The sequence below is a fragment of the Chionomys nivalis genome, chromosome 13 (assembly GCF_950005125.1).
Source record: "Chionomys nivalis chromosome 13, mChiNiv1.1, whole genome shotgun sequence".
NCBI classification, from domain to species: Eukaryota; Metazoa; Chordata; class Mammalia; order Rodentia; family Cricetidae; genus Chionomys; species Chionomys nivalis.
Genome location: NC_080098.1, coordinates 64413429 through 64439939, shown reverse-complemented (window position 1 = coordinate 64439939; position 26511 = coordinate 64413429). Strand labels below are relative to the sequence as shown.

At 49.5% G+C, this 26511-nt stretch overlaps 1 protein-coding gene across 10 annotated transcripts in view; it reads left to right on the top strand.

The window, feature by feature from the left end:
- Wnk2 (WNK lysine deficient protein kinase 2) overlaps window positions 1-26511 on the top strand; it is a 107330-nt gene that overhangs the window by 28579 nt on the left and 52240 nt on the right. For all 10 annotated transcript variants that reach the window (XM_057788122.1, XM_057788119.1, XM_057788121.1 and 7 more), the window contains exons 3-7: window positions 13412-13584; window positions 14624-14844; window positions 20710-20867; window positions 24050-24138; window positions 25469-25688. In XM_057788122.1, coding sequence (XP_057644105.1) covers window positions 13412-13584; window positions 14624-14844; window positions 20710-20867; window positions 24050-24138; window positions 25469-25688 — 861 coding nt within the window. The remainder of the gene's footprint in view (window positions 1-13411; window positions 13585-14623; window positions 14845-20709; window positions 20868-24049; window positions 24139-25468; window positions 25689-26511) is intronic.

Below are 26511 nucleotides of genomic sequence, written 5' to 3'. Positions count from 1 at the left end.
TTTGTTTTGGGACATACAACGTTCAGAGGATGAACAGTGATAAATGTGGACCATCCTTCCCTCCAGGAGTCAGAGCTATGACATCAAGATGAGTGGAGCTGATGGCTTATCTTCCATGCTCATGTACTGACACCTGCTGTTTGGGTTCTGGACCTCACGGTTCTTACAAGACTGGAGAGCAGGCATGGGTAGTGGGTCCTTTCCCAGCCCACAAGGCCCTCTTTGGCTTCTGTAATCCTGATTGATGTTGCTGGAGCCATCTGCCTGCATCTTAGGGCAGTGTCTGCCTAGAGGGACACCTTGGGTGGTCATGCTCAAAGACGTCCAGCTTGGGTCCTTGCTGCCTGACCTTCAACAGCCATCTTAGATATTGGTGGGCTCACTGAGACCTCTCAGGAACTTTGGAGAGGAGATAGAACACAGTCAACTTCCTTTGGGGGGGTGTTTTTGTTCAGGGCTTATTAAATTTTGTATATTTGTTACCCTAGATTCATAAATATATAAAACAGGTCTATGAATCAAATATAATAATTTATAAAGAAATTTCTTCTAGCCTGGTGGTGGTGGCACACGCTTTTAATTCCAGCACTCTGGAGGCAGAGACAAGTGGATCTCTGGGAACTTGAGGCCAGCCTGCTCTACAGAGTGAGTTCCAGGACAGCCAGGGCTGTTACACAGAGAAACCCTGTTTTGAAAAACCAAAAAGAGAAAGAGAGAGAGAGAAAAAAAATGATTCTAAAATCTTTGGTATGCCTATAATTTTGCCATTCATCAATGACAAAAATCATACTTAAACCCTGATGAGATGGATGTACTTGTTTGATTTTACATAATTAATTAAGTCTTGATGAATATTTGATACTGCAGGATACAGAGCACCTTCAACACTTCTCAGACTTGACCAATATGATTTTATAATTATTGATGCTGAGAAGCACTATTTTACAAAAATATGTAGTAAAAAATTATGGAAATATGCCTATGGCCTTTTCAGAAATTGTTAGAAATTCTGTTTTAACCCCAGGCCAGAATTCATTGAATGATTTTATTATTTCTCTTATTTTTGAGATTATAACATAAATTATATCATTTTCCCTTCTTGCTCCTCCCTCAAAATTTCCCCTGTACCTATCCTTGCTCTCTTTCAAATTCATAGCTTCTTTTTTTATCAATTGTTACATGCATATATGCATATACATACATACTCCTAACTATAACCTGCTCAGTCTGTGTCCTCTGACTTCTAAGCATGTTTTCAAGACTGACCATTTGGTATTGGATAACTAATTGGTGTATCTTCCCTGGAGAAGACCCTTTTCCCTGTCTCAGCATTCTGTAGTTGCCTGTAGTCCTTTGTGGAGGTGTGAAGTCTTGTGGTCTTTCTCCCATCAACTTTGGCATGTCTCTTGTCCTTGTACAGCTCTTGGTTGGGTGGCCACGTTGATGAGACTTCATGGGTGTAGCTTCTGACGTTGCTGGAAACACAATCTCACAGCCAACCTCTTTATGCTCTGACTCTTGCATTCTTTATTTTAAAAAAAAGAAAGAAAGAAATACAAGTCAGCAACTCAAACAAAAATTTTAAAATCAAGCATTCAAATAAAATGCGATTCAAAAAGATGCTATTTTGATACTACTTATATGCTAAGGAGTGACAGAAAATATTTAAAGTTACTATTTTCCATAATTAAACCGTTGTGTTTCTACAAGAGCAGAAAATTTTGTATGTACAGGAAAAACATTGCAGTTCAAAACATAACTGTAGCCTGTTATCTGTGTATAGAATTGGTGGTTGTAGCAGCAGGCACAGTGCATAGTGCTTGTGCAGTGTGTTCAAGACCAAGGCTGCAGTGAAGTCTTGTGAATTAACACCAGCAAACGCACTACCGATTCACTGGGCATTTGGTTTTGAATCAGTATATGGCCAGTGCATTATAAGCCTTTTAAAATTATCTTCCTATTTTTAAGTTATATTTATTTTTGTTGTGTGTGTGCTAAATGCAGGCACACACATGCCAGAGCGTGGCTGTGCAGGTCAGAAGACAACTTGGAGGAGGTGGTTCTCTTCTTCTGCTGTCGGTTCCAGGGAACTCACTTGTTGAGCCATCTCACTGACCTCATAAACCTTTTATTGTTGCCAGATTTCTGCCTCCTCAATCCTTCTTCAGCTGCCCCATTTGGAGTTGTCACACAGTTTAAGAAGTGGGGTCTTAGAGAAGTGATCCAGAACTGGGCTTGCCACAGCTGCAGATACAACGTTTCCCAGCCTTTTTAAAAGCCCAGAGCCTATGTCTGGCCATCAGCTAGTATAGAATGGTGTTGGCGGTGTTCTGCATTCTAGCTGGAGCTCCACAGCTTTCTGTACAATGTTAAAACCCTATTCCACTCACCCTGAGATGCCCTGAAGTTTGGGACCTGGTATAAGGATGGGGCAGCTGCCTGGTAAGGTAGACTGCCAGAGCCCAACCCCCAAGGGAGTGGGCAGTCCTGCCAGCCTGGCGTCTGAAACTGGCTGAGCAGAATTCCACAGCCTCACCCTGAAGGAGCTGTCCCTGCTGACTGAGCTGTGCTAATCCTGCTGACCCGTGGCTGTGATGCCATCCAAATCTATCTTTAGGTGACCCTGCAGGGGAGAGGCTCTGAGATGGGGCCTCCCCTTTCTAGAAATCAGATATATGATATGTGGTGTGGTCAGCTCGAGGGGGACCGAGCCCCTCAAGTATTAATCAGCGAGGTGCAGGATGGTCCTCAGGAGGGGTTTCCAGGACAGGGGGCGTCTGTGAAATTTTTTTTCATGTCTTGCTTGTACTCCCAAGTCCCTGTCTTTATGACCTTCCTGGTCTAAGCAGTGTCCAGGGGTTCCAAGCTGCTTACTGACTTTGAACGTAATGCTGACATTCCCTCGGGAAAAGTAAAGTCCTCTTCTATGCGTGACCCTCCTCCATGGTGGCCCTCTTTTGTGATGCCCCCCTTCACAGTTGCCCTCCTTTGAAGTAACCTCCCTTTATGGTGGCCCACATGTATAGTGTCTGTTTCTGTTGTCAGCTGCCTGCCCTCAGTGTGGGGCTTCCAGTCATGGCCAGGGCAGTTTATGGCCAGCATTCAGGATGGGACAGCTATGCTGACTTCCAGTCTAGCTTTGAAGAGCACTGAGTCTCATTGAGATCAGGGTGGTGCTAGAGATCAGTGCCCTCAATCCCTTTCTCACAATAGCCTGGATAGGAAGGGTCCCTAGATGTCCCTTTAGGGGTTGCAGTATAAGTGTGTGTGTCCCTTTCATCTGCAGGCAGGGTTAGGATGGATGGTTTCCAGAGAGGTGACTTTCTGCCCCTTAGCTGGCCTCTTCAACATGTTTGTGTTATCTGTTCCAAGGATGGATTGCTTATGTCTGCTTACACCCTGGTCCCTATTGGTGAACACACTGCAGGTGGGGCTGACTACTCTCCCAGAGGGCCTGAGGTAGCTCTTGGTGGTAGTAGGGTTAGTTTCTCCTCATCCTCTGTCTCCACAATAGCACACAGCACCGTAAATGCTTGGCAACTTTTTCTGAGGGCAGCAGAGATGTTTTCTTCTAGAAAGAGTGGCTGTGGATGGCAGAGTCACCTTTCACTTCTGAAGTGACTGTCACTCCTAGGCTGGCTCAAGGCTTTCTGCTTGTATTCGTCACTGATGATGCCAGTCCCTGGGAAGGTGGCCAGGTGGCATTGCTCAGGGTGAAGTATGGGCTGTGGCTTGCGTCCTGTAGTGCCGCCACCGGGTGGAGAGGAGACCTTTAGGTGCTGTCCCCAGGAGTGAGAGAGGCTGCATGTGAACGCGCTCTAGTTTTCTCTGGAATTGTAGGTCGACTCTGTAAACTGTAACACCTTTACCTGGAAATGAAACGCCCACATGCCCTGTCTCCAGCTCCACCTGTTGTTCCTGGCGTGTCCACCTGTTTCTTTGCTCAGCTGCTCTGTTATATCTGAAGCGCAGGTGCACAGGCTCCCCACTGGCACCTGCCCTCCCTCCCCCAAGAGTGGCCTCATCCCAGCTAGTGCTATACTCTTCCTAGATGTGAGGTCACTGCTCATCTCTTGGTATTGAGGGGATTGAGCTGATGAGTCACTGTTACCCCATCTGCTTTCTGACTGCAGGAAAAGAGTTGTTTAAAAGAGTTGTTTGTAGGGTCTCTTGGGTTTCTTTGGCGAGGGAGAAACCTGGTCCAGGGCACATACTGAGGTTTGTTCTATTGGATGGGGGCTTTGATCTGACAGAGAGTATCTCATGGTATTGTATCTCTTATTTCTAAAGAAGGTAGGGAGTCCTTGGAACTCTGGTCCACTCTGACTGCTGGGTGCATCTTGAGCTAGCCACCTTACCCTCCTTTCACCGGGGAGTGTTATAGCTAGCATCAGCTGTCTGGTATTCAGGGGATGAAGGATGGCAAGCTTCTCTACCTGCTCTGTCCAGTGTGGCCTCAACCACTCACCTGTACCATTTGAGAAGGTCACAGTGAAATGAAAGGCTGTGTCTAGGCTTTATAGCTACCTCTCAGACTCATTGGGAGCCCAAGTCGGCAGCATGTATTGGACGTGTGACTAGGTGGTGTCACCCACAGGCCCTCTGGCCTCCCTCTGCTTCCCCGCCCCCAGTTACTCAGATAACACCTGAATGTTGCTTCTCCCTTCAGGGACTGCTTATAGATCAATGAAAATGTCTGTTTCTTTCCTGTCCTCCCAAGCGCTTGGTACTGCAGCCGGCTCTGCCCTGACTCCATAGTGACTTGACCTGCTTATGGAATGGAGATTGTATGGAGTGGTATACAGAGGGATGCCCTGTGTAGGTAGAGAACCTCCACAGATGGCATCTGTGAGAGAAAGGCCTGGTATTCACTGTTGCCTCTGTGAGGCCCGAGGCCACTAGGGAAGTGTATGGAGTCAACCATGCCTGTCTGTCTCCTGAAGAAGGCTCATATCTCCCATCCACTCACTTTGTGGTCTAGCAATTGGTCCAGACAGCATACAGCTTCATCACCTGAGCCACATCATGGGCCAGGTCTCAGAAGAGCTATTGTGTCTAGATCACCATCTATGTCATATGCCTTCCCCTGCTAACTTTTGTTCTCCTGGTCTTCGTGTGTCCTTCTCTGGACCTTTCCTTCCATGCTGGATGGTGACGGGCCTTCTGTTACCCACAGTGGTCCTCTCTGTCCTGTGACAACTTTAATTTGGGAGATGGTGGCCTCCTGTCCTCGGTGTAGGGAATGTAGGTTTCACAGAACCTGCCCTCAGGCTGCCCCACTGTGCTCAGGGCAAGGATGGGGCTTCTTGATTGGTGGGGTGACTACTGATCCTGACGTAGGATGTAGGAATACAGGTTCCAGGTCTCATAAGTTCTGGGAAGGAGAGTGAAGCCCCTCCATGGCTTACAGACCTCCTGTCTTCTAATTGAGTGGAGATGTTCTCAGAATCTGGGGACATAGATCAGAAGACAGACTTGTGGTAGGCCTTGATTCTCTTCTGAGATAATTAAAATTCCCCAGTAGGTGCCAGGTACAGCTGGGAAACGCTCTCCACGGTACAGAAAAGACACTTTAAAAATAAAGTTTGTTTTCTGTTTGCTCACCTGTGCACTATTAATTCACAGTGGTCATCCAGTTCTAAAGAAGCTCCTCGGACCCCAGAATCGTAGGTACACAAGAGTTTTATTTGAAGAACTATGTCTCAGAATCTACAGCTTTGTGCTTGAGAGGGCTGGGAGAGGGTCAGAAGAGATTCAGAAAACGCTGCATTATCAGGTTTTGCAGAAGTGAAACTGTGGGTTGAATGGAGTGGGAGGTGACATTGCAAATGGACTAACTCAGGAAGTGGCTGATGGGGAGCTCTCTGACACTTTGATCCCGCGGGAGACATTTCACACCGAGACAGACTTGGTGTTTCCAGAATGTTGGAAATGGGAGAGGGACCTTGATAAAGCCGCTCCTGATACCCAAACTTCTGGATTTATTGTTGCATGAACCAATAAGTCATTTAAAATAGTAAACTTAATAAGTTGGCATTTTGTATAATATTCATAATTAATCCAAAATACTCTACAGTATGGCTTGCTTCTTTCAGGTGTCAGTGGCTGTCTGGAGTCCTAGGATCAGGAGCTTGACCTTAGAGAGAGCCAGGCCTCAAGTCACCCGACACCTGTCATCCTCTCTCTGCCTATCCTTTCTCTTCTGAAGAAAATAGCATTATTTCCAAAGGCAGCAAGACGCCAGACATCCAAGTACAAGTTTCTGCATCAGATAACCGAACTTCTTGGTGCTCTTGACAAAGAAGGCTAAGTTTGTAAAGTGCCCACTGGTGCCTTTCCTGAATCTTGAACCCTCAGATTGAGCACATGCTGGACTCACAGGGTAGATAGTGGGACACGGGCACTGATGGCTGGCATCTCTTTGAAAGATTGACTCTAGGTACATATCACCCACTGTCTGGATTTCTGGGTCATAGCCCATTTTCTCTGTTTCTATCTGGTAGCTGTGAGGAATGTTTTGACCTTGATGGCACTGTCGTTTCTTAAATGTGGGTTGGGAGGTACACTCTGGCTCCTTGGTGATACATTCATTGACTGTTGCCAGGACGAGGCTAAGAGGGGCTGGAGTTCACCCTTGCAGCTGGTATAGGGAAGAGCAGAATCAGGAGCTTTCTCCACTGGCTGTAGGAGTACCAGATATTGGCTACCAACCCTCGGGAGTATGAGCCTAGTTTCCTGAGCCATCCACAAGCTGGCACCCACTGCTGTCCAGAGCCTGTCCCCAGCCTGCTTGCAATATGGCTTCTTATCATGTCCTTCCAGAGGCCTCTTTCTGCTGAGACTCTGCCCCTGCCAGTGCCTTACATACGGTGGGGATCCCAGTTCTCCCAGGCTGCCTGCAGACAGGGTTCTATTGGGGGCCTGGGTTCCCTAATTGGCATTGACCATTTGTCCCTTCAGCCGTATTTTTGTCTCAGTGGGTAATTGCATGTTTATTTTCTCCCTCTTGGTGACTTTCCCCTCAGGTTTCTTGCTTGCCTAGATCCTGGCCTAGAACAGAGCTAGGAGGACAGAGTGGCTCGCCCCTCAGACCTTGTCCCCTCTGCACTCACCCAGCACACAGATTTCTAGATCACACACCTTCACCTGCTTCAGATCGGGAGAGGGAAGCAAGCATGCCCTGGCCCCAGCGGGGGTAGCAGACCTGGTTCAAACCCTGGGAACCTCAGAGGAGGAAGGCCCCCGTATTCCAGGATGATGTGGAGTGGGCAGGGACACTGAGCCTTTCTGGAATCCTGGGTACCTCAGGAAGTGAGGGGGCAGAAGAGACACAGGTAGCAGCTTTGTGCTATCTGACCAGAAGCCTGCTGGCGCCAGGATGGTGGCACCACTGGGTGTCACACTTAGTGACCTGAGGGAGAGGGATCTTTGAGTAGGCCTGAAGCTCTTTCAGGGACCTCCAACCCTATTTGTGAAACTAGTTGGAGCCCAGACGGGGTCCAATCTCCCTACATAGGATAGCTCTAGACCCAGACTCCAGAGCCTTTATTTGCTTAAAAAAAAATTACTGGGGCCGGGCGGTGGTGGCACACGCCTTTAATCCCAGCACTCGGGAGGCAGAGGCAGGCAGATCTCTGTGAGTTCGAGGCCACCCTGGTCTACAAGAGCTAGTTCCAGGACAGGAACCAAAAAGCTACGGAGAAACCCTGTCTCGAAAAATTCAAAAAAAAAAAAAAATTATTGGGGCGGTAGAGTTGGCTGAGCAGTTAAGAGCACTTGTTTTGGCAAAGGACCTGGGTTAATTCCTAGCACCCACATGATGGCTCACAACAATCTGTAACTCCAGGTATAGGGGCTCCAACACCCTCCTCTGATCTTAGTGGGTACCAGGCTTGCACATGGTACACAGACAAACATACACAGCAAAATACTCACACATGTAAAATGAAGAAATTATTTAAAAATTTAAAATTTAAAAATTATTGTACTGGGTTACGTGAGGTCATTTTCATGGAAGTATATGATACGCTTTGAGCTTATTTCCCCCATACTTCCCTTTGGGGCCCCTTCTCTTCCCAGTGGTTCCCTTTGTTCTCCTAGACAGTTTTGCTTCTCCTTTTCTCTCACCTGTGTGTACATGATTTTATGCGTCTGCATGAATTTGAGTACCCACAAATGAGAGCAAACCTGTAATATTGTCTTTCTGTGAAGACATAATTCTATGACTATTCTAATTATATCAGTCTTCTACAAATAACATACCTTCATTCTTCTGTATGGCTTAAAAAGAATCCTCTCATATTCCTTTGGTTTGACTCAGACCATAAGCACATCCTTTGGAAAGAAGCTTGCCAGCAGTTGCACTGAGCTAGTGTTAGCCAGGGCTAGCCAGCACCCTGCCACACAGCCTGAGTATGGTTCTCTCACCCTCTCTTGGTCCTCAGAAGGCTTGGTTCTCTTCCCTTGCTACAGAAAGACACTGTGCTCTTCCAGGAACAGCAGAGGTGTCCCTCTTGGGCCTGACTCCCTCAGCCATTACCCACTGGGGCTATTGTGATGGCACTGTGGCCCCGGGCTGCTGCTGCAGGAGTGGCCCTGTAGACACTGTACTTTCTAGGCAACAACGTCCCAGATAGGATTTCTCTGTGTAGCCCTGGCTGTCCTGGAACTTGCTATGTAGACCAGGCTGGCCTCAAATTCACAGAGATCCACCTGCCTCTGCCTCCCAAGTGCTGGAGTATTAAAGGTGTTTGCCAATAACCTCTGACCTTCTTAATACCAAAAGCCCCCTCTGGTATGTGTCTCCAGATTGCCCTGAAGTGTGGGTTAAGCCCATCAGACCTGAGCACCCCTGAATGGCCCTCTCCCCACCTTGGAGACTGCCATTTTGTCTCTCCTTTGCTTTGCCTACCAGTGGCGGAGCAATGGAGGAGGATGACTTGCATAATGCATTGAGAATGGGCCATGCTCAGAAGACCAGTGAGACCCAATCTTAAATGACCAAGGGGTATTTAGCACCTTGGTAAAACTTGCTGGTGGTGTGAAATGTGTAATACGGTCTCTGTCCCGCTTCCTGTCTCACTCCTAGAGGCACCAGGCTAACAGCCTTTGACTTAGGTGTCTTTAATTTATCGCTTCTAGCTATTTGGCATCAGTAATAGTGTGCCAGGCTCTAGGTTCTATAACTAGCAGCACATGCATGCACACACATGCATAAACATCCATACATGCATGCACACACTCACATGGGGAAGACAGCAATGGAGACTGTAGCCTACGCGAGGCAGCCGTCTCCCACTTCCTATTTGTGTTGGTTTCGTTATTTACTTTGAGCCATATGCTGCTGTTGGCCGATGTCAGATACTGTAAGATAACTTAGACTTTAATGGTGCTCTCAGGCTTCTCTCAAGTCACTAACTAGGCCCATGGGAAGGGAATTGGAGACAGACTGTTGCTGCCCTGAGAAGGCTTTATGGGGATTTCGAGCTGGCCCCGGATCTATCGTCTTCTCAGCTGCCTCATCAGTGACCCCAAAGATCAATTCGGCTGCATTCCTTTTGTATGTGTTTGCATATGTGTGAGTGGTGGTTTCTGCACGTGTTTCTGCATGCAGGTGCACATGCCCTTGTAGAGCCTGGGGGAGGATGTTGGTGTCTTGCTCTATCCTTCTCTTTTATTCACTTGAGAAAGGATCTCTCACTGAACCTGGAGCTAGGCTGATGGACAAACAAGCTTTTTAACCCTCCCATAGCACGGTGTGTAAGGGGCCCCGATGCATACAACCATAGCTATCCTTTTACATAGGTGCTGGGGATTTGAACTCATGCTTGCACAGCAAGCCCCTTTGCCTACTGAGCTGTTTCCCCAACCCGGACACATCCATTTCTGTTTGCAGTCGCTCGGTTCATGTAGAGGGCATGGGAAGTCACCTTTGAGTCCCTGCACGTGGGAAAGTGAGTCTGGATAGGTGTGCCTTTGGCTGGATTTAGAATTCCTCTTCGGCACTTTGAGGACGCTGCTGCCCTCCCCACAACCAGTATCGCTGATTCCACTCGCTGTCGCCGGGGCCATTTCTTTGCAGATAGGAAATTTTTCAGGCCTCAGGATTCTGAAGTTTCACTGGGACAGATCTAGAGGGTGGGTCAGTTTTCATTTACTGACCTGGCCTCAGTAGGCCCTTTCATCCTAAGTCATTCTCCTTTTAATTCGGGGAAATGCTATTCCGCTGTGTATATTTCAGGACGTCTCCTCTTAGAGCCACAGTTATATAATCGTCTCCCAGGTAATTCTTGCATGGCTCTTAATATTTCTCGTTTTAAAAATTCTTCCTGAAAGACTTACTTTTCTCATTTGGTCTTTGGATAGTTTTAAACTTTTTAATATCTTGTTACATTTTAAGAATTGAATCGCAGTTTATAAACAGTGAAATACTCATGTTTAAAATTCAAGCTGGAGATTGGGGAAATGGCTCCGTCGTTTAAATACTCGTCCTGGAAGCGCTAGGAAAGGAATCTACATCTGCAGTGTAGTGGTTAGTAAGTGGGTGGGTGGGACAGCCTGCTTTTAATCTCAGTACTTGTGAGGCAGAGACAGAATCCCTGGAGCAAACTGCTTAGCTAGACTAGGCAAATCAGTGAGCGCTGGGTTTAAGAGAGAGACCCTGATTGGGAAAGACAGCCAAGGCCAGATGGGTGTAGTAGCTCACCCCTTCAATCCCAGTGCTCACAGAGGCAGAGACAGGTAGATCTCTGTGAGCCTGAAGCCAGCCAGGGCTACATAGAGAGACCTTGTCTCAACCCACCCCACTCCCAAAAGAAAGCAGATGGTTTTCATATGCCTGCATACCTGGACACATGTACATATACATGCTATACAAGCATGAGTTGGGCTGTGGCTGTAGCTGAGTGGTGGGGCACCTGAGTAGCAAGTTAAGGCTTGCTCTTGGGAATGATTCCATCTCCAGTTCTTCCCAAACTAACAAAAAGCATCTTTCACCACCCCACGCCTGCCACCCACCCCCCAGGTTCTCAGTTCCAGATCCTGGCCACTCCAAAGGCAGCCCCTGTTCTGAAGGTAACAGAAAGTTGTTATTAGTGTTTCCTATCAATGGGTTCCCACCAGATACATGCTTATGTCTGACTTCTTTAGTTCAGGCTGACGCTTTTGAGATTCACACAGAATGGTTTTTTTGATCAATGTTTTTTTCCTTCCAGTTGTTGAGGTGTAAACTGTTGGAGTACGGACCAATATATTTCTGTTCACCTAGTGGGATCCTTGAGCCAAATCTGGGTGGGGCTGTGGTGAAGCTGTCTGTGTGCCCATCTTTTGAGGACTCGTGTTTCCTTTCTCTCTGTGGATCTTCTCTAGGAGGGGATGATGGAACCCAGGGCTGGTAGGAAGCTGCTGGGGGATCTTGACCATTTCTGTAGGTTATTTGGTGAAGCATCTGTCTGTTGGCATCAGTTGTAGAATCTCTCTCTCCATGCAGGGGAGATGCTGTGTACTGGGTATGGTTTCTCCCAGAGTGTAGCTTTGCTTTCCCTATCTTAGACAAACATTGATTTTAATGAACAGAACAGGTTGCCATTTTATTGTCTAGATTAGAGATTAACTTTTTTCTACTTACATTTCATTGGATTATGGGATGCTTTATATATTAAACAAGGCCAGCCCAGCTTTCAGAATTTATAAGAACTCCTTTCTGGATGGTTCCTTTTAAAATAGAAGTTTGCTCTTGTATATGCTGGTCTGCTTCCTGGGTCTTCATGGGAAGAGCATGGATTAGATGTTTTTGACATCTCTGTCTTTTTGATGCTGGCTGCAGTGATGATGTCTCTTGGCTGTTTGGCTTTGTTGATGATGGCTACTTTCTAGTCCCACTGATGAGCCAAGGGTCAGGCAAGGGTCTGTGCTGTGGGGCAGGGGTCTGACTGAATGGGTACAGCGGCCATGTGGGGAATAATTTCTTAACACAGTGACCCTTGTCATGACCCGATGGGCCACTGCTTCTATTGGACTCTGATGACATTGTGGGGCCTTCCAAAAGGATCCTGGGGATCTTTGTTTATATTTCCTTTCAGCTCTGATCATCCCTGGTCTATCTCAAACCACCTGCTTCCTGTCTCCTGGAATTCCTCCAGGTTTCTGTGTTTAGTTGTGTTAACAGTTTCCTTTGGAAATAGAAACGCTTCTCTTCTCACACTCCTGTGGCTCTGGGGTGTGAGCCCGGGGAGTCAGGACTAGAAGGTGACTTTAGGCACCAATTAGGTGGAGCTGAGATCTCACTGTGCTTATAGAGTAGGAAGAGGTCACCCTGAGGCCCATGGCCAGTGGCATCTTATGAGATGATCTTGGATGCAAAGATCAGCCCTTAGGGGCCTGTGAGCTCTTTGGGTTTGTTTTGAGTGCCCCAAGGTAAGAATCCATTGATGGATTTGGGGAAGGGAAAGGCCAGGGTCTAGGTAAGCTGCAGGAGCTAATGATGCAGGAGCTAAGAGGGCAGAACTCACACACTTGATGAAAGTTCCAAGATAGCAATGAGATTTGTTTTTGTTTTTCATTTTTCCTTTAATTGGAGACAGGTTCTCACTTAGCCCAGGCTAACCTCCAGCTTGCTATGTAGCTGAAGATAACCTTGAACTTCTGATCTTCTTGCCTCTAGCTTCCAAGTACTGTGTGGGCCATCAGGCTGCGTTCATTGAGTACTGCGGGTTAACAACAGGACTTTGTATATGGCAGGCAAGCCCTGTGTGCACTGAGCTCCATCCCTAGACCACAGTGATATGTGTTTACTGCTCTGTTGTAAACTTTGGGACAGCAGATTAGTTCTGATGCCTTGGCCAGGCACCGTGGCCCAAGGCCAGGTGGAGTGTGTTTCTTCCTGCTCCAAGGGCCTGGCTGCCTGTTCTCGGGATTGGCTTTGCCAAGTCGGTTCTCCATCATCTTGGTGCTGGTCTCTGGCATGTGTCATCTCCCGTCCACTGCGGCCTCCTCCCCCCATTGTGTATACTTTAGAAGCAAACTGACCTCTCATCCCTTTAAGAAGTACCCTGAGAATGAGTGATCACTGCAGAGAGCAGAGGCTTCCGAGGTGTTTGGAAGGAAAAACTGCAAAAGCTTGGCGGCATGGGTCGTGAGCTGCTTCTGGCTTCCTGGAGCCATCTCTAGCAAAGGGGCCCCAGGCAGGGGCTGAATCTGGGGTTGTGGGGCTCTGGGGGCTATCAGTGGTGTGCCACTTGTCACTGTGGGTAGAAAGGATTCTGCTACATGTCACTGCTGGGGGACGCCATGCGTCTGAGGCTTCTCCTGCTGCCCCTCCCCACACACATCTTTTGCACTCTCCTGGTAGGAGGGAGAGTGGCAGCTAAGGCCCATAGCTCCACCTACCCAGTGCACCTGTCTCTGGCTCTAGGACCGGAAGCTCACCAAGCTTGAACGGCAGCGGTTCAAAGAGGAGGCGGAGATGCTGAAAGGCCTGCAGCACCCCAACATCGTGCGCTTCTATGACTTCTGGGAGTCCAGCGCCAAGGGCAAGCGATGTATCGTGCTGGTGACAGAGCTGATGACCTCCGGGACACTGAAGACGTAAGTGCTGCACGCATGTGGGCTGGGGTAGCCTTGGGTCCAGAGCTGCAACAACTAGAGTGGCAGAGGTGTTGGAACACTTGGGCCGATTTGACCGTGTCTATGACCCAGGGTCCATTCAGAGTGTCTCTCTTGAGTGATATTCTTTCTCTGGGCCATGGGAAGCCTGTTCCCCAAGTGAGAAGACACAAACTGATTTGTCTTCCTGGTATTTGGCTCCCTCTGGTTTCTCGTGACAAATGAGATTGGTTCTCATGACCACATGACTGTTCCCACTCTCCCTTCCCGTGTGGGACACTGGAAGGCTGTTTACTTCCCAATGACATGGTTCTTTTGTCTGCTCTGTCTGGGACCTCATTTCTGGCCAATGTCTGTTTGCCTAGAGGCCAGCCTGGCACGTTCCAGTGTCCTGGAAGCATAATGCCGACATTAAGGGCCAAACACAATACAGCAAGGGGTTGGGAGCTAGGTGGCCATGTCAGTTTGTCATTCTTCCCTGATGTCTGTTCTATGGGGGTAGGGGATGTCCCCTCTGGGTGGCCATAGCTTGGGTTCCTCTGAGTCGTTTTAATCCTGAGGCCCTAAGTAGGACCTGCTTCTGGAGAGCGTCGCTCTCATGTGAAGATTCAGTAAGGAAAATCCTAGTTCCCACCCTCACCTATCACTTCCTCCTGAGTGAAGCCAGGCTTATTACAGGTACCTTGTAGCCTGGCCTTCTTGACCTTTGACTGTAGGTATTCCTCTGTCGCTCATACATTAGTCTAGGACCCTGCCATGTCTGGTGGCCTCTTATCACATCCAGGAGATTAGGGCTGTGCTTGGCATGAGTTTGGTAGCAAGGTCTTCAGTGCAAAGGGCCAGTGGAGGGCGGTGATCCCACTGAGACACCCTGGGTAGGGGAAGAGCTGTTGGCGTCTTCCCTTTTCCTTCGCAGTCTGTCCTACGTAGCTGCCAAATGCATGTGGCTGGGCTCTGCCAGACAGGGGCTTCCCAGGGTAGCAGCAGGTGAGCTGCTCAGTGAGCTCTACCCTTCCCCCAGGTACCTGAAGCGGTTCAAGGTGATGAAGCCCAAGGTACTGAGAAGTTGGTGCCGGCAGATCCTGAAGGGCCTGCTGTTCCTACATACAAGGACACCCCCCATCATTCACCGAGACCTCAAGTGTGACAACATCTTCATCACTGGACCCACCGGCTCTGTGAAGATTGGTGACTTAGGCCTGGCCACCCTTAAAAGAGCATCATTTGCCAAAAGTGTGATAGGTGAGCCTATTTCTTCTCCCTAGACCCAGAGGGGAACCACATGGCATTTGAGGAGCCACTGTTACCTGGTTTTGCTCAGACCTGGTACAGACAGACTCTCTAAGCAGTCCCAGGATTCTGGTAACTCAGCCAGAGGACCTGCCTGGTGGGAAACACGCTTCCAGCTTGCCTGGAGATAACTGGCTCTATTTCCCACTGAGACCCCTTCTGTCAGACTCAAGGCTGGCGCGGTCTCTGCACCATATTCCTGGCTGTGTTGGGTACCGCCAAGGGTGGTGGGCCAGATGCCAACTTCAGAGCTGTGGTGGACGCAGTGGCTGCTCAGGAGAAGGAAGTAGTATTGCCACAGAGGAATTACACTGCTTGTGGCAGGTGGCATTGGAGCTGTTCCCAGCAGTCAGGGAGAGGAGTACCCCAAGGCTGTGCAATGCAAAGAAATGACAACTTAGTATGTCTGAACAGAAAGATGGATCAGAGGCCCAGCATGGTGTCTACGTGGTGTTAGAAGGTGATGCTGGGAATTTGGGTCCTTGGCTCCAGGCCTCTCCTCCTCTGAGAGATATCCCTGGCCAACTTTTGGGGGATGGTGCTCTCAGTCCTGAGGATAATAGCCTATAGCTGCATGCAAGGATAAGGGGTTCTGAATCATGTGTCCCCAACTTTGAAGTGACTGGCCTGGCACTAGTATCTACCAGATACTAGGGAGGGTTTCGTGGTCGTTAGAAAGAACATGTAGAGGGGTTGCAGTAGCAATTGCTTTGGGACTCTTAACTGTCTTGAAATCAGGTGTGCTGATTACCATTAAGGCTGCTTACCCACACAAACAGGATAAGGAGTGGTTGGCCTCAGGGCCCCATGAATAGTTTGGGGAGCTAGGGTGGCCTTAGTTCTTGGAGAACTGCTTTATTTGCAGTAGTGTCTTTGGAATGTAATATTTAGGGTAGCTCTCTGGGCAGTGGCCCTTTGGAACCTAGATCTCTGGTCTCCTTATCCTGGAAGAGTAGAATGGTAGGGAGCTGGACTGACCTAAGTCTCGGGTTTCCTGTCAGTGAAATAGGTGGGGCTAGGCTGGGAAGATAGCTAGTAAGAGCCCTTGAAGCATAGTCATAAGGATGCGAGTTCAAATCCCCAGAAGCTAGATATAAAAAGCCAGGCATTGGGCTGGAGAGATGGCGCAGCAGTTTAAGGGCATGTATTGCTCTTCCAGTGGACCCAAGTTTAGTTTCCAGCGCCTGTACCAGATGGCTTACAACCGTCTGTAACTACAGCTCCAGAGGCTTTGGCTTCTGTGAGCACCCTCGCACACATGACACACACACACACACACGATTTAAAATAAATAGTATATGTATTTTTAAGCCAGACATGGTTACACGTACAGCTATAACCCTAGCACTTCAGCGATGTGAGAAAATTGCTGGGACTTTCTGGCCGTCAGCCTTGTTCCAGGTTCAGTGAGAGATCCCATCTCAAGGGACTAGGTGGGGACTGATAGGGTAGGACACCAGACATCATCTTACTCTTACCATACACATACACCCCCACACACACATGCACGCACGCACGCACGCACACATACTGGAGACTGATAGGATAGCACACCAGACATCATCTTATTTTTGTGTATATCCATACACCATATACATACACCACATGCACGCACGCATGCATGTACACATGTATACATACACCATACACATACACCACAGACGCCGCACATATGCTTCCCTTCACATACAAAGAGAAATGGGTGGGGGCTCAGGGCTGTGGGGATGTTAACCCTGGCTTTGAGCTCTGCCGAGTTTCTAGCCAGGTTTTGTTTTGCCTTGGATGTGACTCCTGATTGCAGGCCTTAGACTCTGACAGGTTACAGGAGGACCCCTCAGGTCACCTACCTCAGAAGTAAACATTCAGAGCAAGATTCGCTCCACTTAAGGAAGCTGAGTCCCCATGTCCCTGTGAGCTCTTTGCCTTTTTGGAAACAAGGCTTCCTTCCTGTTCTTGGGTGATAAGAATGAGTTGAGATGAAGGCCGTGTATTTCTGGCAGGACCAGGAAAGTGCCTCACGAGTATGCGACCGTGTGGGGCGTCCCTTGTCACCCTGGCTTTTGTTTATCGGAGTCCAGGAAGCTAGAGAGGTTAGGATCAGGAGGGTACTCAGATGCTTCTGTGGGGCAGGGGGAAGCAAGGCTTATGGGGATTCCCATGGACACCGACTGGGGAGTCCTGTTCCCCACAAGTGCCAGCATCTGGGCAGGCTGAGGCCCGGTGGGGGCTCCCTCAGGCTTGTTACCCAGGTATCCTCAGGTTCTTCACTGGAGCTTCTCCTTCGGCCTGTTAGAAGGAGATGAATGCTGGTTCTCAGGTCACTTTCTCCTCTTACATAATCTAGGGTGCCAGCCCATGGGACGGTGCTGTCCAAATTTAGAGTAGGCCGGACTCAGTGAACTTAATTCGGAAACCTCTTCACAGACATGGCTAGAGTTTGTCTCGGGTGTGTGTATGTGTGTGTGTCACCCTGGAGCCGTTGGTGCTGTGGACCTGTTTCTGCTGCGGGCTTTGGCATTTCCCCCTGCAGGCCCTTGGTTTTTCCCTTGAGTGCTCAGGTTGGGGCCAGTGGCTGCCTGCTCCTTTGGGAGCACTGTGTATGTGTCCCTAAGTCCAGGTGCCATCCTCAGCTTAGGACTGCGATTACCTCAGGCTACTATTGTCTTTATTTTGTATTTTTTAAATATATAGTTTTAAAAAGCCAGACCTGGTTACATATACATCTGTAAACCCAGCACTGCAGGCTACATGGGCTCACACCCTCACAGTGCATCTGTAAACCCAGCACTACAGGCTACATGGGCTCACACCCTCACAGTGCATTTCTTGCTGCTTTGGTGGGGCTGGAGATCCCCGTGGTCCCTTTGCATGGTCTGAGAATAAAGCAGATACAGTAGTGCCTGTGTTTTGTCCCAGGCAGAGCCCTGGTGCTGCAGAGGTGTTTGACCCACAGGGGCCTTCTTGGAGGTGGTAGGGAGCAGGAACTGACTGAGCCCTTGCTTTGCTGATCTCTGAAATAGTGGAGCCAGGTGAAGGCCTAGGTATTCTATCCTGGAGACCAGGGCTCAGGCCTCTGGGGACACACCCTGGTCCTGACCTTTGGGCAGTTTCCAAGCAGGTTTTGTAAATTTGCCCTCAAAGAGTGACATGGGAAAGAAGCCAGTGCGAACGGAGGATAGCCATTCTCAAAAGAGCCTCAGGCCAGTCCTGTATGGGCATGGCATGCCAGGTGGAGAGAAGGGAGGCCGGGCTGTTGGGTACCATGTGGATTTAACAGCAAGTACTTATGAGTTCCAGGCAACGTAGGGTCCACCTAGGAGATGGGAGGTGGATTCTGCCTGCCCATTGAGGAGATGGGCAAGGGTCAGTTGTTAATTTGTTCTTGTTATAGAAAAAAAACCAAGACAATAAAGGAAATCTAGGAAATAGAGCTTTTGAGTCCCATGAAGGGAATAATTTGTCTTTCCTTACAGACTCAGGGTACAGTTCTCATGGGCTATAGGACTATTATAGTGTTACGCTCAAGTGGGTCCCTACCTACTCCACCACTGCCAGGCTTCAGCATACGCTCTCCTGTTCCTTAGGGGGCAGGGATGCCATGAAGCCACAGCCGAAGTCACTTCTCTTTTGGAAAGGAGAAGGTGGCCAGGGGCTGTGCCCACAGGGGTGTTGCCTGACTCTGGCTTGAGGAGCTTGGAGAACAGTGGTATAGGAAAGTTCCCTAGCATCTGGCAAAACAGCTGGGCCCAGGGCGGGGGTGGGGACCAGGGGATTCCTGGCAGATGTGCAAGGCAGCCTTGGGCCGAGGGTGAGGTAGGTTCTCTGCAGCTAGGCGTGAAATGGGTGGGTGGGGCAGACACCTGGACAGTCGCAGGTGTATGTGCATGAGCACACGTACTAATTATTCCTAAAATTCAGATCTAATTAGTGAGACGAAAAGGAACAATGAGTCAAAATGCACCAATGTTCAGGAATTATTGGGGCCTCCTGTCCTGGATCAGGACTAGTTCCAGCTCAACCGGATTCCCAGAGCCAGGCTGTCTGGGGTCCTTGGTTCTTGCTGGTCCCTACAGAGTTCAAGCCCAGGGATAGCTGCCGTGTGGCCAGCTAATAAGTAGAGTCTCTGCTAGAAGAGTTGGGGTCCCTGCATGTGCTAAGAAATGGCTGGCCCAGCTCCAAGCCCTAGGAGCCTGGCTTTTGTCAGTCCTCTCTAGGGCCCAGGACACACCCTGCAGTCTCTTTGGCCCCTCTAGCAGGAAAGGGCTTTGTGGTTTCTCCCTTGTTATCACATCCAGCTTGTCCCACACAGTCTCTGGCAGAGGCATCACGGGGGGGGCATTATAGGCAGTAGAGGTGGCCCTGGGGAGGGAGCCCTTCCTTCCTGAAACTATTGATTTCCGGCCAAGTCAGTTGCCCTGTTCACTGTGTTCCAGCTGCCACCACGGTGGACCCTCCTCAGTGGTCACTGTGTTTTAGGCTCACTAACCCCTCAGGATGTGCTGGGGTCCCAAAGACATATGAAGGGGTGGAGAGGGCCTGGGCTCTGATCCATTTGTAGGCTACCCCTGTCTGGGACTTCTCTGTCGTGCATTTTGTGGCCTAAGAGGTTCATTCACTACCCTATGACAAGGAATGGAACAAAACTTAAAAATATTAAAAATTAGCAGTGCCAAAGACTTTCAAGAGACAAGAGGATCAAAGTTCTCAGCACGAGGTCTCGTCTTGGTCTCTTGTCATTTCTCATGGATTTTTTTCTACATTTCTTTGTTCTTTTACATAAACCCAAACATGTAGTTTTTAGGTAGACTCACAATGCATATTAAACTGAAATAATGGGCAAGAGACCCCAACGTGAAACTGCTTAGAGGTTAAAGCATTTGCCACCTAAGCTTGAGAACTGAAGGTCAGGTCCCTAACCTGACAGTGACAGCCAGGTAGAGTGGCAACCTGCCTGTAATCCCATTAGCTTCGAGGCAGAGATGGGATCCTCAGAGCGTGCAGGCTAGCCAGATAGGTGAATTTTAACGAAACTGTTTTGAAACAAATACTTGGTTACTGTCTATCTCTGGGTCCACTGGCTAACTAGTCTAGCTTACTCAGTTCCAGAGGCGTGAGAGACCCTGACTCAAAGGTAAAGGAGAAAAGCAGATGCAGGGGACTGCACCTGAGGAATGACGCCATGATTATCCTCTGGGTTCCACATGCATGTACATACATGCTCATGCACATGGTGGCCACGACAGGCACCATTTCACTTTCCTTGTGTTTGATGTGTTACGAGTAGTCCTTATCTCAACGTCTCTGTGGGGTGTGTCAGATGGATGCCGTTTGCTCACTGCCAAAGTGATAGTTGCATGCCACACTTGTTGATACTTAGATCCAGAAGACCCAGTCATTCCCCTCTCTGGGGATCCTCAGGGCCTTCCTGGGTGTTTGCAGTTAGAGGCAGCTTTGGGGTAACCAAAGGTTTTTGTCATCTCTGGGGAGTCTTGAGAAATGGCTGATGTTGACCTCTTTACAGAGGTACAACCTCCACACACAAGCCAGTGTGTGCTCAGAGAGTAGGTATGCCCCCCCCGAAGCTATATTCTCTAACCCTATGGCTTGCAACGGCACTGAAAGATGGTGGTTGGCCCTAGCCATACGGTGAGGTTTTGGACGCTTCAGTTTGTTGAGAAAATCTGCTTGAATCCTTGGGGGCTGTCAACCTTTCTAGTGTCCAGAATGTGCCACAGGACAGATGAGGAGGAGGCTGGGAGCATCTGTGTGGCCAAGGGGTCTGATCAGTAATCGCTTTGTCTGCTGCTCCTGATGCAGGTACCCCTGAGTTCATGGCGCCTGAAATGTACGAGGAGCATTACGACGAGTCGGTCGATGTCTACGCCTTCGGGATGTGCATGCTGGAGATGGCCACCTCAGAGTACCCCTATTCGGAGTGCCAGAACGCCGCCCAGATCTATCGCAAGGTCACCTGTGTGAGTCCACTCAGCCACCTTGTTAGTAAGGACACAGCCTTGGTTAGTCCTTTGGGCAGTTGTGTAAGAGAAAGGGTGAGCATGGGCACCCTAGAGTGGGGACCCCAGGCTTGCCTGGGTGAGAAGTCCAGTGAAAGGATGGTACTGTGGGGGGTGCTTAGCCCTGGAGGCTGTTACCTGTGTGGAACCAGGAGACCCAGGAAGAAGAAAACTGAGACTTGAGAGACCGTAGCTCTGCTGAGGCCTCCGTTCAGGGAGCAAGCCCCATCTTCTTTATCTTAGAATCCCAGTTTGTTTTCCTTTTTGCCAAACCATCGTCTTAGCCAAGCACGTCTCTGGGCAGCTGTCAGCACTGGGCAGCCTGGAACCTCAATCCCTGTTTTGCTGTCACTGTGATTTCTGAGTTGATTTGAAGGCTTCAGCTGTGCAAACAGATTGGGCTGTCCTTTCTCTCTTTGGTGACCCTTAGGCTGGTGGAACAAACACAGCCTCTGAGGTGGAGCAGCTGGGTCAGGGCTCTGCTGTGCTGGCTCTCATGGTGTGTCATCTCTGTGCTCTTGGAGAGGCCAGCAGGCCCTCAGGGTATTCTCTGACCTTGCTTGTTGTGATACCCCGTCCTTCCTGCATCCTCTTCAGGCAACCCAGTGGGACCCTGTGCTCTGTCTCTACTCCAGGTGCCTGGGTGGCAGAGGTTACCTCTGCAGGTGTGTGTGGAGCCATGCATGGCCTTAGGCACCCTTGTAGCTCCATCCTGGGCCCAGCCACCTTAATGAGCCCTTTTGCAGATGGTAAGCAGCTCTTGCCTTTTGCCCTTAGATCCAGCGTATGTCACTTAGCTGCCTTGAGCCTCCCCTGTGTGCACTATAGATAGGTGGTGACAGGCGAGAGTTCTTGGCTAGAGCCCTGGCCCAGAAGCCCACACAGGTATAAAGTTACTCCAGGGAGGCAGGGGCTATCTGCCAAGCAGGGTGTTGAAGGCCTGAGAGATCTTGGTGGTATTTGTGTGGCATATGGGAAAGGAACCTTGGGCTTCAAGCTTGTCCTGTACACAGTAGGTGGTGGTTTATCCTCTGGCCTGGGGACAGGAAGGGGCATCTTAGGCAGAAAACTGCACATTCTGGATAGCAGACAGCAGAGAGCTGGTCCTTCTGGGCTTCTTTACTCTTGTCTGCCCCAAATGGGACTTCAGCAACCAGGTTCAGAGCAGTATTTCTGTCCTTTCTTCTTCTCATCCCCTTAGTTCTCCCTCTCTCCTTCCCCTCTTCCGCTCTTCCCTTCCTTCTTTCTGTTTTATATTCTCCAGATAAAACAAAAAGGACAGGGATTTTAAAGGCTGAATCTTGCTGAAGGATGAAGCGTGGGAGGGTTGAAGCTTTCAGTATATTTTATTTTTTGTAATTAGTTGCTTCCTTCCCCCTGCAACTGAGGAGATTGTAAAGTAACCCTGCCAGCTCCTGCTTCTGATAGGGGAGATATCTGTGCTTTCTTGAGTGGCCACTGGTTCCCTCTCCGTTGCAAATCTCTTCCTGGCCTGTGGCCAGAAGCAGTGGCCATAAACAGTATTCTTGACTCCCTGGGGGAGGGGCTGGTGTAGAGAAGAAGCCCAGGTGTGGGTTGAAAGGCCTGACTCTGGGAAGTGTGGAATTCACTGTAGCTGAGGGTCTTCACCAGGGGGAGGGGCAGCTTGTATGATAGGGCCTGGGGGCTCTGTCCAGAGGCTCTGCAACCAAGCCGAAGGACAGCTTTGTGGATGCCCACTGCTGGATCTGAAGCATCAGCATCTACAGGGCAGGTGAGGGACAGCTTTGCGGATGCCCACTGCTGGATCTGAAGCATCAGCATTGGCATCTACAGGGCAGGCAAAGGCTGTGCTGCATGTTTTTGCTAAATGGTGATCCTAGTGACAACACGGATGGGGGCCTTGGCCTGAGTTTGAGCTGGGGATGCTTTACACCCCCAAGATGTCCTCTGTTCAGACCCGAGTAGGAGGAACAATGGCTACTGACCTTGTGCTGAAGGGAAGAGCTTAGAGGGTCATAAGGCTTTTCCCTATTCTGCTTTCAAGCCTAGGGCTTGAGTGTGTTGCATCTACAAGCCTATGGTTTCTCCCCCACTCCTCTGTGTGTGTTCACCTATGCAGGCGTGTGTGGGGCCAGAAGTTACCAATGTGTCTTCCTCAGTTGGCTCCCCGCATTATGTTTGAGACAGGGTCTCTTACTGAACCTAGATCTGAGGACTGGTTGGCCCATGAGTTCCCGGGATATGCCTATCTCTGCCTCTCCCAGTGCTGGGGTTATAGGCATGTGCCAACATGCCTGACTTTTCCTTGAGTGCTGGGCATCTGAACTCAGGTCCATGTGCTTCCCCAGCAATCATTTACTGCCTAAGCCATCATCTGTCTTCAAGCACGTCTCATTTTCCTTCACTGCCTCCCATCCTGTCCTTATGGGGTCTTGCTTTTATTTGTAGTATGTGCCAGCCTGCACCTCATTAGTGTCACCAATGCTGAAGGGAAGGGAACAGAACTGTGTGTCTGTCTGTCTCTCTGCTCCATGCCCAATAGCTCCCATTGCCCTGCCTTCTCTTCTGTGAGGTTTTCATCTCTAGTTGGTCCTTTGTATAAATAATTTCTGCTTGTCACCAGATGTTTTTTTTTTCATCTACTGCACAGATGCTATGAGTTTTACCCCGGCCCCATGTCTCCAGCTTGTAGTATGCTCTCATTTCTGTTGACTTGTTTTTCTGCTGTGTGAGGAGTTAGTGTTTTCTTGCATCCTAGCATCTCCATTAGTTTCTGTTTGATCGTGACACCCTGTACCATTCCAGCATCCCTGCTCTGTGTAAGCTGTAGGGATGGCTCAGCCTGAAGGTCCTTGATGTTTCTTTGCCAAGATCTGTGGTGCTGACTAGGTACTCATCTTGGTTTTAAGCAAAAGCTTGAGGAGACTGTAGACATATGGGCTCTTTATCACTCTTTCCTTTCCAGAACTCTGCCTCATAGCCTCCTCAGTTTCCCTGAACATAGCTCCACCCTCAACTCACTGAGGCCCCAGGCTCTACTGGGTCTCAGGACTCAGGCTGAGAAGTGCCCTGGGTAGCAAGCTGAGCCAGGGGAGGCACTGGGTTGTGTTGATGGTTCCTCCAGCTCTGGGTCATGCCAGATAACTCTGCTCTGTTCTCAGGGCATCAAGCCAGCCAGCTTTGAGAAGGTGCATGATCCTGAGATCAAGGAGATCATTGGCGAGTGCATCTGCAAGAACAAAGAGGAAAGGTGAGCACCATAGGCTTGAGTGAGCTCAGCACCGTGGACTCGGGTGAGCTCCGGCACCCTGGGCTCGGGGGTTCTCCAGCTGTCGTTTTGGGCCACATTCTCTGTGCAAACTTCCCAGGTCAGGCAGGCTGACTCAAGCTATGTGACACCGAGCTTGAGAGTTGCTGTGAGCTGTGTAGCACTCACATCCTTTCCTGACTCCTAACCCAGCCTCAAGTGCTGGGGCACCCAGACCTTTGCTCTGTCCTTCTGTCCTTTGCTTTCTCTCTAGTTGTCCCCACGTCCCCTTAAGGAACATCTTCATACTCAGGTTCCTCATGAGCCTCAGCCCTGTCAGCCCTTCTGAACAGCAGGCTGTACATGGGAGTGTACTTGTTACAGCCGTCTCTCAGGCTGCAGATTTCACCTCTGGACCCCCGAGTTGTTCTACAAACCCAATTCCTCTTCAGAACAGGATTGGCCTTTCCAGCTGGACAGCCAGGAAGCTAGGGTTGCCTTTTAGCCTTCCTAGCCCTCAAAACAATCTGGGATGTACTCACCCATCCACATGACATCCTCAGGGGTTGGTAGGGGTGGGTAGCTGGTGTTCGTTGCCATCAACACGATGCCCAGAGGAAGCCAGATTTATGATAGAGGATGCTGTATGATTAACTGCATTTCTACTGGAGAAAAGTCCGGACCCAGTGGTTAGGGACATGTGTTTGGGAGGCATGACTTTCTGGGCCTAGAAATGATCATGTAGCAACACCTAGCTGCCAGATGACCTGGCTGGCTGGGTTCTGGCTCCAAACCCCTAGGTCTAGCAAGTCCTTACTTATTTCTGTGTGCCTCTCTTCTTCCACACCCCTTCCTCCCTATTGACCTCGCTGCTGCAATGAGGCTCAGGGACCATAGATTCTTTGTGTGTTCAGGGACCATGGATTCTCTGTGTGTGGAGGATTCTACTTCCTCTCATTTACCCTGAGCCAGGAGTCTCTGATGAGGATTGAACACTCACCTGTACCTGCAGGATCCGTTTCTAGCCTAGCAGGTGGCCTGGCACAGAGTGTGATTTCTTTTTATAAGGGGGGGCTATCTTAAAACATGATTGCAACAAGAAACAAAAGCATATCAGATCCTAATTTCTCAGAATCTCCTGGGGATTAAGGAATGCTCATGTGCACACCTGTGTCCTACCCCAGGGGGCAGAGGCTACCAACCAGGAATGAAGTGGAAGAACTTTGTAGCATAACCTGCTCAGCGGGCTGGGTGCTGACCCGATATTGTACCTGTAGATGGGTGTGGAAGCCCCTTGTCCCTGAGCCCTGCCTGGGAGTCACTTTCTCTCCAGGTATGAGATCAAGGACCTGCTGAGCCATGCCTTCTTCGCGGAGGACACGGGCGTCCGGGTGGAACTTGCGGAGGAGGACCATGGCAGGAAGTCTACCATCGCCCTGCGGCTTTGGGTGGAAGACCCCAAGAAGCTAAAGGGCAAGCCCAAAGACAATGGAGCCATAGAGTTTACCTTTGACTTGGAGAAGGAGACCCCTGATGAGGTGGCCCAGGAAATGGTAATGTGCATACAAAGGGGCTCAGAATACCCATGGACAAATTTGGGATAAAACAAAATAAATTTAAAAAATCACAAATCAATGGCTTTTCCAGAAGGGCATGTGCCCCGGGAGAATGGCCAGCATCATGGGAGGGTTGGAGGCAGTCCTGAGAAAGGGTTTGGGGTCCCTGTGGTCGGTCAGGTGTGTGTGCACAGTGGGAGGGCTAAGGATCTCCACTGCACAGGCCCTGGGAGACAAGATGAGCATCTGGGACACAGTCCAGGGAAGGCATCTGATGCAAAGGGGGGAGTGATAGGCCCTGATTGCCTTGACCAAACTCTGCCAGTTTGCTCCAGGACTGCAGCTTTGAACATGGGGTTTTGTCCCTCCTGCTTTGGGGATATTCTTGTTTTGTTTTGGGTTTTGGTACTTTAACACCTCAAGGGGTGATAGAAGAACACAGGTGTGTCCCACTACCTGTCTGTGGGTGAGGAGGGGAGACCCCTTTTTCTGCTTGGAATGTCAGACTGGGCCTCAGGAAGGGACATTGAGCCTGGCGGGGTGCCAGGGAACGAGAAGGAACAGAACAGCCCTTACAGGGCAAGGCGTAGCTCAGGCCCAGGCTCTGCAGCACTGCTGCAGTACCCTAACATCTAGAGAGGTGAGTGGCCAGGGCGTAGGGATTTCTAGGGCCTGGATGCCAGACTAGATTGTTCTACTCAGTTCTCTGGACCAGCAGTATCCAGAATGGTAGACATGACCCACAAGTACCTGCTAAGATTTAGGTAGTTTAAAATTCAATTGCAGTTTAAACTTTGGTCTCATTGGCCACATTTCAAGT